The 11,629-nt window shown below is 38.2% G+C and overlaps 1 protein-coding gene across 2 annotated transcripts; it reads left to right on the top strand.

Moving 5' to 3' along the window:
- Positions 1 to 890: 890 nt before the first annotated feature.
- LOC147496189 (Rubisco methyltransferase family protein) lies at positions 891 to 9,732 on the top strand. Of its 2 annotated transcripts, XM_086559204.1 has the most exons (12): positions 891 to 1,353; positions 1,872 to 2,035; positions 2,137 to 2,220; positions 2,394 to 2,451; positions 3,460 to 3,513; positions 3,861 to 3,932; positions 4,024 to 4,104; positions 5,075 to 5,247; positions 5,520 to 5,622; positions 5,787 to 5,918; positions 6,062 to 6,184; positions 9,435 to 9,732. In XM_086559204.1, exons 1-12 carry the CDS (start codon positions 994 to 996, stop codon positions 9,519 to 9,521), a joined length of 1,491 nt encoding a protein of 496 aa, XP_086415330.1. In that variant the 5' UTR covers positions 891 to 993; the 3' UTR covers positions 9,522 to 9,732. The 2 variants fall into 2 exon arrangements, with proteins under 2 accessions (XP_086415330.1, XP_086415331.1); XM_086559205.1 differs by lacking the exon at positions 6,062 to 6,184.
- The last annotated feature ends 1,897 nt before the right edge of the window (positions 9,733 to 11,629 follow it).

The following is an 11,629-nucleotide window of genomic DNA, read 5'->3' as shown; positions in this document are numbered from 1 at the left end:
TGAACCTAGTGACCTGTCTAGGTGTTCTTTTGGGTGTCATCGATTGGAGTTTATCTGCATGTCGTTCACCTTCAGCTGAACACACAAATCTCCGCTTAATAGCAACTCCATTTGGATGAATTCTATAAACATCCTTACAAACACTAAAGCCGACTGATTTGGCATACTCATTATAAATAGTGTAGGCCTCGTCCGAGGTCTTGAACTGCAAAGATAAACATGTTGTTTTGTCTTCTATATAAGCCCTATATGTATCAAACTCTTCAGCATCGCTATCACTACTGTCAATATTTTCATTCTCCATCAGGGAAACAGTTGATTATACATCCACAGAATCACTTTCATCACACGCAAAACTTTCGAAACATAGACTTCTAAGAAACTCTTCGTCATCGAGCCTTATTTGATTCATCATAGGAGCGCCTACTTAACTAAAAAAAACTTTTTTTAGTACAAACGACCTAAATATGAAAATTTTAATGTACCTTAAAGAAAAGAAGAAATATTAAATCGACTTCAGTGATTGGATGATAAACTAACATCAATGTTCAAACGTATTCAAGCCGTGTAGTGTTGTTGGTTGCTGTCACTCTTTTTTGCTCTACTTTCTTGCTATAAACTTTAGAGAGTAAAAGAAATAAATGATTGACCATGAATTTAAGAAGAGGTGAAAGGGGTGAAGATTTGGGCTCGCAATCTAATTGAGAAGAATAGAAAATACGAGAAATTGGGGACGAAAGAAAATACGAGAAATGCCAACGCTACCCCTAGGTGGGCATTTCGGCTACCGGTTACGGGTTGGAAAATGTGGTCATGCGTGCGTAGCCACACATCACGCGCACTGAAGAAGCCCTCTTATATATATTAACGCCATCATGTACAACATATCTATTCCAAACTTGTGCAAATGTGTGGCTAGATATTGTAGATTTAGCAAACATGTAATAATATGTCTATTTTGTTTTGGGAGATAACGTTGCACGAGCAGCAACCATGGCCGAAGCTGCTTCTGTTACGACAACGTTGTACTACTACTCGATATTCACTTCTCCTCCTGATCGCAGTCGCACATCTTCTTCTTCTTCTGTTTCTGTCCGAAGAAGAAATCCCTCCTCCTTATCATGGGTTCTCCGCTGCTCAACCAACACATCTTTTCCCTGGGGTTGTGACACTGATTCTCTGGAGAATGCATCGGCGCTTCAGAAGTGGTTATCTAAATCTGGTCTCCCGCCCCAGAAAATGGGGATTGAAAGAGTGCAAGTCGGGGAGAGAGGATTGGTTGCTTTGAAGAACATAAGGAAGGGAGAGAAATTGCTCTTTGTTCCTCCATCTCTTGTCATCTCCGCTGACTCGGTACCCATCCTGTTTCACTTTTTCTTTCTGCTCTGTCTTTCTTTAAATTGTTTATGTTGGATGATTCGTACTACTACTGCTACTACATGAAAGGGTTTTGGAACTTCTTCACCAATCAATTGTCTTGTCATTGAATTTCTGCTCGAAACATGTATGTATTGCCGTTGCTTGAAAACACTTTTCTCTGTCTTTCTAGACATTTTATACTTTTCAATCTTGATTCCTTTCGTAGGCCTTGGTCCACTTGCAATCTTCCCAAATCTGTTGGATTTAAATTAGGTGCATCATATATACTTTCTTTTCATGGCTTCCTTGGGATTCTTCGGTCGTATTTTCGTAAATGCAAGCTCAGTTAAATCTCTAGCTATACATGTATAACAATTCAGCACACTTTGTTGGAAGATGAATATTTGTATCCCCGTTAAGGCCTTTTTTTTTTTTAATGCCAAGGTTGTTAAGAAATGTTCAGTTTGAGTGTAACATACGGTAGTGTTGTGTTTTTTTACCTTGGATGTTAGGAGTGGAGTTGCACAGAGGTTGGAAAAGTGTTAAAGAGAAATTCCGTACCAGATTGGCCATTGCTTGCAACTTACTTGATTAGTGAAGCGAGTCTCATGGAATCTTCTAGATGGAGTAGTTATATATCCGCCCTTCCTCGACAACCCTATTCGCTTTTGTACTGGTAATATGTTTTCTTGTTTAGCCTGTTACTTAGTTGTGTACTGTGCAGAGGAAGGCTGTACTCTCAGGTTCTTCTTCTACAGCTTCTGTATATCATTTCAGGACACGTTCAGAATTAGACAAATATTTGGTTGCCTCACAGATAAGGGAGCGAGCAATTGAAAGGATCAATGATGTAGCTGGAACGTATGCATCCTTTCTTTGCAATTTACATCTGTTTTTGCTAAATTCTGATTCTATCTGTGTTTAATCTGTATTGTCTTCTAGGTTTGTTCATTTTTGTTAACACCTTCAGTGCATTGACTGTAGTGGCTGCCAAGTACTGAACGTTGATTGTACTATCATAATCTCATCTGCAGATACAATGACTTAAGGCTTAGGATATTTTCAAAATATCCACACTTATTTCCTCTAGAGGTAATGTATCTTGCTCATATTTGCTGGAACTGTTGTCATACTTTTGAACATTTCCACTTAGTATAATAACAGTAAATTTTCATAGTGTTGCCAAACTCTCCAATCTATTAAAAAATAATTGGTTCAAAACTCATTCCTATTGTATATACATTCATCAAAAAAATTGGGTCGGGGAGCTGCCCCCAAACCCCAAAATTAGCTTTGGCAAGCCACATGGGAACGCCCTCGAGAAATGTTTCATAAATAGCAGAATTCTAACATGGGTGTCACAAAAATAGGTATAGATATTATAAAATGTGCTTACAACGCATTAAAATCATTTCCATTCTTAATAAATTGGACGTTATTTGAATCACATGATATTTCTAGACCTTGTATGTTTGTCAGAGGTGTGTTTGGTGTGTGTGTTGCTGCAAGTGTGACTCATTATCCCTTTGATTTACATTCTTGGTGCACAACACTTTCCTACAAGCTTGGGAGTTTAGAGCAAGTTTTCTTCAGCTTTGTGTGAGATTGACTTATTTGTAAGAGACCGCTTCTGAAGTGCACTTTGCAGCAGGAAGAAGAGAGTTTATCTAGCAGTCTAGCTGAGGAGGTGTTGCTTTCTATATGCCCCTTGTATGACTTTAGGCATGCGGCATGTGCTTACCATTTGTTAGTTGCAACTCGCAATTTTATAGATACGATTGCTGGATGTGTGTTCAGGCTGTGTCTTAGCATCTTTAGAATGTGTATGGAACTCATAATTTGTTCAATATACATTGACGTCTTGAGTATATTTATTTCATTTTTTATAGAATTGTTAAAATTTAGGAAATTTCTAGAAACATATCTTGTGTCTTTGCTTTGTAGGAGGGAATTTATATCACTATGCTATTCCCATAGGTTGAATTAAAAGTGTTCAAATATTTAATTTTAGGAGATTAAATAAACCATCTGGCCATTACTGTTGTTAAAGAATATTCTTCGACAGGTTTGTAAAGATTACAGTTCTCATGCTATATCCAGGTATTCAACATGGAGACTTTCAAATGGTCCTTCGGCATTCTTTTCTCACGTTTGGTAAGTAAACATTAACAAGATTTTGTGGTTACTTTCTGTCTAAGTTACATTGACACAGATATGTGTGTCCGTATCCGCCACAGATACAAAGTGTCTGACACGGAGAAATATCAAAAATCGAGGTATATCACATACAATGCGTCCGTGTGTCCGATACGGATTATTTTTGAAATATGGTGTGTCCATGTAACATAACTTTTTGTCCATGTCTGCAGAAGAATCTCACAGTTGCATCTCTATGTTATGTTCTTTTATATGGAATCTGGGCATTCTTGGAGATTCTATATGGACATTATCAATATTAGTAAGTAGGATTTATTTGTATCAGCTATCTTGTGTCATCGCAGGTTCGATTGCCCGCAATGGATGGGAATGTTGCCTTAGTACCTTGGGCGGACATGCTTAACCATAGCTGTGAGGTATCTTCTATGTTTCAAATGCTCGGAAGTTTTTTGTCTTCATATTACATGATTTATTTCTGACTTAAGATATTTCACTTTATTTGTGTAGGTGGAGACGTTTTTAGATTATGATAAATCTTCACAAGGAGTTTTCTATACAACTGATAAACCCTATCAACCTGGGGAGCAGGTAAAATGTTTTTGGCGGGGAAGGTGACCGCGACTGTCTACGACCTTGGAGAGTTCCCAGTGGACAATGTTGATCGTGCATCGAGGGGAACAAAGTCTTAGTGCAACTATGAGATTACTTGTGGTACATCTTCTTGTAGAATCAACAGTGTGCATTGGGCATTCTCCTAGACAGGAGGTGGTGGACTTATGCTTATATCTTAAGTCTTAAGTCCTTCTAGTGTTACTTTGTTAGAGGTCCTCAAATGAACATGTAGATGGATGGACTCGAAATGTATAAACTTGCTAATGTGCTAAGTTCGTACAGTTACTTTCAAGTGAGATTTTTAAGCCACCTTGAGACAAACGAATGAGTTTGTTACTTTATATGGGAAATTATATTTTGTCAAACTACATAGGCAATACTTCCACTTAAGCCTATGAACTTGCTAAAATATTCCACTTTACCCCATATACTTTTTTTAACGCGCAAACCACCTTAAACTTGTAATGAAATTCCATTTTACCTATCCGACCCATTTTACCTATCCGGCCCATTCCATTTATCCGACACAATGATGTGGCATATGATACATGTCTTGTATCATCGTGCTACATGTCATGCATCATTGTGTAAAAGGGTGATACATGTCATATATCATTATGATATATAACATGTCTCATCAGCCACGTCACTGTGTCGGATGAAGACAAAAAACACGTAGGCGTAAAAGAAGACACATTAGCAATCCGGTGCCTGAAATGAGCCGGATAGGTAAAATGGAATTTCATTACAAGTTTAAGGTGGTTTGCGCTCTAAAAAAAGAATATGGGGTAAAGTGGAATATTTTTGTAAGTTCATAGGCTTAAGTGGTAGTATTGCCAACTACATATAAAATATTGTCTTAGCAAGTTAGCAGTAGGACAGTTGATGAAAAAGAGAAAAAGGTTGACACTTCATATATACTATCCTTCTTAATTGGATATCTCAGGTTTTTATATCTTACGGCAAGAAATCTAATGGAGAGCTTTTGCTGTCATACGGATTTGTTCCAAAGGAGGGCACAAACCCAAGTGATTCTGTTGAGTTGTCATTGTCTCTTAATAAATCTGACAAGTGTTACTTCGAGAAATCAGAAGCCTTAAGGAAGCATGGTTTGTCTGTGTGAGTACCCAATGAGGCAGAAGTCCTCTTAACTTTGTTCAAGTTTGTATTTCATCCTACTTGACTTTTTTACATTGTACTTTTATTCTGATCTGTTCATGCTCATTATTATCCTAAGGCCAATTACTCTATACATGAATTCTGTAGACTATAGATCTTCATACTCTTTATTATCCTAAATTCAATTACTCCATAACAGGCTATAGATCTTTCTTTATGACTGAAGTTGGTGATCGAGTTTCGTGTTAATTGTCATATAATTTTTGAAGCAGGTCTCAGCAGTTTCCTTTGCAGATCACAGGTTGGCCAATGGAGTTAATGGCATATGCTTATTTAGCGGTCAGTCCTCCAGATATGAGACGAAATTTTGAAGAGGTACGACAGTTTACACTTATGAAGTTATTGGATTCTTGAATGTTGGTAAGGTGTAGCTTTTTGATTTTTCTGGTGATCTAGGTATAGGTATACAGGATCGTAGATAACATATATTATATATATTTATAATATTTGTTTGTTGCATTATTTACCTTCTCCCCCAGATGGCTGCTGCGGCTTCCACTAGAACTACATCTACGAAAGACATGAGATACCCGGAAGTAGAAGAACAAGCTCTACAATTTATCCTGGATTCATGTGAAACAAGCATATCGAAGTACACCAAATTCCTCCAGGTGAGCAACTATTGTTAGCTATGAGATGAAGTTGTCTCCTTTGGGCTTTGGTAGCTACTAGCTATTAAATATCGAATCTGTGATTGAATACAAATGATACTATATGTTGTTGTCAACCTCTTCTTATTTTCTTTGTGTTGAAGGGTATTGAGTCTTTGGATTTGGATGTGACATCTCCAAAGCAAATCAATCGGATATCATTTTTGAAACAGCTAGCTGTAGACCTGTGTACTAGTGAGCGGAGGATCTTATTCCGTACACAATATGTAAGAAACCCAACCTATTCTGTTTCAAAGATTTCAAATACTTATTAGTTCACCGAGTAAAAAAGATACATATATGCTTAACATACTTATGGTTACAGACAACTGAGAGGCTTGGGATTTGTTGCTTGCAGATTATGCATCAAAATATCCATATACCAATATACCAAACATGATCTAACTACATAGTTTGTCACTTGCTATATTCTAGAGGTATGGTTAATGGATATTAAAGGATCTTGTCAACCAATAGTTTGGGTTCAATAAGAAAGGCCAACTCAGCTAGAGATAATGGATAGTTTTTATGTTGACTGATAAATCCAAACAAACTTCGTACCCTGGAACACAAGAAATCGATGGATTTAGGCAATGACATTTTTGAGACAAGAAAAAGGAACAGGATAAAAAGAATGGACATGGCAGAAAAACAAGAGAAGAAATGGAAAAGGAAGGAGAATTCTTGGGCTGGAGATGTGAAATCGGCCACTAGAGTGCGTGACAGATGGAAAGTGGTAATTGGTTTTTGTGAGAAGAGGAGGATGTGTTTTTTGTGAAAATGAAGACATGCTGTTTACCCTAATTGTACTTAGGGTTCTATCTAAGTAATATTGACTAGACTATGTGTGTCCGCATCCTACAAGGATACAAAGTGTCATGCTGTGAAATATAAAAAATCGAGATATATCACATACAATGTGTATCCGTGTTGTATCTGACAAGGTTTTTTTTTTTAATTTTTTTATAAATATGGCGTGCCCATGTAACATAGGGTTCTATCTATTTAATTGATGCTGAATCAATCGATTGAAGCGTCCACCAATTAGATCACATCAAAAAATCTTTAGTACATGGTTGTAAATATCAAAATGAGTCTATTTAGGACTCACTCTAATATCACACCAAATGAGATTAGGTCTAGGCTAATCTAAGATGAATGGGGAAGGTTTTGAGTGTTTGTTAATGATTGTTGTCCTTGGAGGAAATGCCTACATATTCGGTTAGAAAGAAGGATCCGGAATCAAGCCAACGTAGTTCTAGGGTTGGCCCTTTCATAGATATGGTGGGAGGGTTTGAGTCATGATGACAAAGGATGGGTCATGGCTGAACAGTGTAGTTGGTGGAGAGGTATGATTGTTGTAGTTGATAGAAAATGTGATGATTGTAGTTGGTGAGGCAATAGCGCTGCTTATGCATAAGTGGTGGATGATGATCCGTACTTGATTCGTGTTGGAAGGGGAAACGTCCTGGACCTGGTTCGGGGCGTTTCACTGATGGAGCTGAGGTTTATAGGTCGGTTGGTTAGATTGGAGGATGCGGTGAGAAGGGATGAGACGTTTAGAAGTACAGAGCGTTAGCACGTGATTTGTAGTCCGGGTGAGGCGTCTTCAGTTGGTAGAGCGGTGTCAAGTATAGGGAGTGATGCCTTATACTTGAGCTTGTGACCTTATCTGATGTGCTGCTGGCTTATCTTCCACGTGTCGCCTCATTGTTGGTTGTTGGGTACCGGATGAATATATGTACTTACAATGGTCATGATAGTACTTGAAACCTGGGAAATACTTCCATTGTGTTGTATGGTTTCCAAAAGTGTCCATTCTACTCTTTCAACACGCAGGAAACCAAACACTATAAGCATATAATAGAAACATCATACAGTAGCTGAGAATGGCTCGATACTCAACTGGGGTCATACACATGCTTTCCAAGACCCTCCATGAGAATAGCAAGAAGAAAGTCTTTTGGATGTTCTAAAGACACTCAATTCCAGCTCTTTGTCGAACTACACCGGTTAGCTAGCTTGACTGTTGACTTAGCTCTATGTGATCTAGGTATATACATTCTTCAATGCTAAATGACTCTTTGACACAGTGATTAACTACGATGTTATTGGTAAATCATTAAGGAATGGTAACTGCCGAGGTGCTTGATCGAGGAGCCATCAAATTGTTGGAATTACTAGTCTAAGGTATCAAGTCAAGAAAGGGAGCGTCTGCCTTAGCCAACTATACGATAGAATCCTTTCTCATTCTGGGAGCCCTGGTCGTCTTCAATCAGTTAAGTCAAATGCTAATCTCAAGACCTGCGCTAATCTTGTTAATGGGCGCTTCTGCCAAGGCGTATTGTAGTTTACAAGAGACGGTTGCACAAGCGGTTAAAGTATCAGGGTCAAAATCAGGAAGGCAATGCTGAAGTTCAACTAATCAACAATAGCACTATCATAAACATCACCCATAGGTATAAAATCACAGCCTCGTTAGATATGGTTTTGAAACTCTGTGGTCTTTACAAAAGGATTTATAAAGCTTTTGTCTCAATTCACCATGAGGTGAACTTGCGAACTCAATTTCATTCATTCATTTTCCCCATAACCCGTTCCCCATAAACTTGGACATCCTCTCCCAATCAAACAAAACTTCTTTGACCTTTTCCACAAATCTACGTGCTCAACGATCCTCGAGTTTCTTCATTGAGAATACCTAATATTATGTCTGTGGTATGAAGTGGTAGTATTTGCTCAAGGATTAGATAGGAGCTCGCCATTTCTTTCTACATAGAAATGTTGTTGTTGTTGTTGTTGTTATTGTTTTTTATTGGCATGCCTGTTTTAAATGAGAATAGTAACTTTTTGTTACTGGCGGGGTTCGAGCCCCAGACCTCTGATATCATCAACCAAAGGTTTTACCGACTTTGCTTATCGGCACCTGCAATTGTTGCTTATTTGTTTAGTTTTCCTTCTGATGCTTACCTTGTTTCTGAGCATATGGGTGACTTTACAAATCACTGTTACAAGCGTCCCACTAGAAGGCTACTAAATGTATTGATAGGATAATCCTATCCATTTGGCATTGCTATAATTCTTTAGTGCTTTTTTCTTTAATTTCATAGCTTTATTTAATTACCTAATTATTCAATCCCCATAACGTACTACAAACATGAAGTTGCAGTCCAAAATGAGGAATCGAAAAACCTTGATTTCTCTGTTTTCCTCTTAACCCCATTTTGGATACCAATCCAAGTTTAAAGTGTGAGCAAAGAATCAAATAAAAAGTACTTTATAATTACAGCAATGCCAATTAAGACCTTAGTGTTATCTGGCCACCGTTATATCTAATGCATCATATAGCATACTATCGAGTGTCATCCGCAGCATCAGAAAGAGAAACCCATTTGTGCCCTTAATTTTTAGATGTTTTCTCCCTCTTATGGTCTAACAATTTTTTCTTTTTGCCTTTCAATGACTTTCTCGAATCAGATTCTAAGGAGGAGCTTAAGGGACATGAGGAACGGTGAATTGAGAGCTCTCAAGATACTAAACGGATTCAGAAAACTTTTCAAATAAGATAGAGTGATCAACTGCTTCATTTGATAAGAGTGACTATTATGGAGAACTGAATTATGTACTCTCCTTATTTTGTGTTGCTAATTCCATTATTTTGGAGAACTGGATTATTTTGTCCCCTTGGATAACATTGTATCTTAATTTTTTTGGTCTGGTATGTCAGTACGTGGCTTCTGGTAGTGCACAAATATGTAAGATCTCTCTTTCTTTCTTTCTTTCTTTTTTCTAATGCCTCATTTGGCAATATCAGTGCATCTTTAAACCTACATGCTACAAAGAAAAATTTTGTATGTGTTTATTTGGCACAATGTTGTGACTGAGAAGATATCTTGGGGTCATTTGATTTTTCTCTATAAATGAATATCTCGTGGTATTCAGCCAGCTCATCCTATAGGCAGGTGAGGACCTCAAGCCCCTCAGCACAAGGGGTGCCTCATAACTTTAGAGCCCCAATTTTGGTTCAAGTTCTTTTATTCTGGTTTTTACCTCCAATTTTACATCTTTGTAAATGTCTAACTTTATCATGTGGGATTAGTTGGACATTACACCAAGTGTTTATGACTTAGCTTAGCTCTAGTTTAGATGAAGAAAGGGGATGATTTGGGTTGATGGTAATGGATGTTCTTTATGAGTAAGAAGATGTCTACGTATCTAGTACCTTGGAGTGAGATTGAGATCAAGTATGTTGGAATCAAGCCAACATAGTTATGGGGGTGGCTTTTATAGGTGTTGTGTGCAAGTAGTTGGTGGGACACATGTTGTGATATGGGCAAGTGTGCTGCAAGGATGAGCAACACGTCCTCACAAGTTGCATGTGTGCGGTGGTTCCAGGTATCATATTGTTTGAGCTAATGTAGAAAGAGTGTGCGAGTGATTGAGCTTGACGAATGTGCGAGTCGTTTGGACTGCGTGTGCGTCACATGCTTGGTAGGATGTCCTTTACAAAGCCCTCTCTCGTTAGTATGTCGTTGAAGATGGCGTGCTGATGAGAAATTCGGAAACTGAAGTCACGTGATGGGACAGTTATGTAGATTAGTGGTGAATGGCTGGATCAATAATTGTTGCGGTTATGATTGCTTTTTCGTTTGAAAAGACGGTTGTGGAGCTCGAGATGGGTACATGGCAGTCAGGGCGTTAGTGAAGTTCTGCATGTGCGATATTGATGTTGAACCGTTGGGTGGGAGGTTTCTGAGCCGTAGATCTACTTTATTTGATTTAAAATGGTTAGGCGAAGGGTCATGGCTGAGAGTCGTTGATGAGAAGATGACGGTTTTGCATCTGACGACTGGACTTGATCGAGTGGTAGTATATAACTCGAGGGATTGGCAGAAAAAGGGGGTTTATTTAGAAAAATGGGGTTTATTTCTAAAGTGCAAAAAGTTTTTGAGCGGTGTAAGAGAGATTTTCTTATACTGTTCTTAGACAAGCTTGGCTAGGAAGATTGGAGGCTGGTTTGATACAAAAGGTGTGTTCTTGATCTTGCTATCTGTTTTGAATTCTTTATGTTTCGTTTTCTTTGGTTAGGAAAGTTTAGTTTTGTGTAGGATATGAGTGTTTTTGCATTTGTGATGTAAGTGTAGTTATGGAGTATGGTTGGATTTTTTGATGTGATCTAAATAGTGATAGTGATAGTGATAGTTCTGATGATACTATGTCAGAGAGGAAAAATCTCTAAGTGAAGAAGAAAGTATCTGTTCTGAAGATTTGGTGTTGAGAACGAAGATAGGTGAGAAAGGTCGAGTTGGTAAGGAGATTGTTAATATGGACGAATCGGCTTCGAATCGAGAGGAGGGTAGTGGTAGTAGTAATCATGATTTGGGTGATGAGTCGAATGAGGGTGAGGGTTGTTATGGTATGGGGGGTTAATTGGTGAAGGGGGGTGGTTTCGTGTTGTCTGTACATCGAGGTTCACCGAGTGTGAAGTCGTTGGAGGAATCGTTGAAGGAGTTGCTTGGTGTAAACAATCTTGGTTTTAAGGCGATTGGTGATCTTTTGCCAAACACATTTTATATAAGGACGCCTGTGTTTAAGCCACCTTTACAAAATGTGGTGGTAGGTACCGGTCAGATTCAAGCAGGGATGTGAATCCCTTTTTCAAAATTGTTGTT

This window comes from Coptis chinensis, chromosome 5 (assembly GCF_015680905.1).
Source record: "Coptis chinensis isolate HL-2020 chromosome 5, ASM1568090v1, whole genome shotgun sequence".
Lineage (NCBI taxonomy): Eukaryota > Viridiplantae > Streptophyta > Magnoliopsida > Ranunculales > Ranunculaceae > Coptis > Coptis chinensis.
This window is presented reverse-complemented; position numbering and strand designations above follow the sequence as displayed.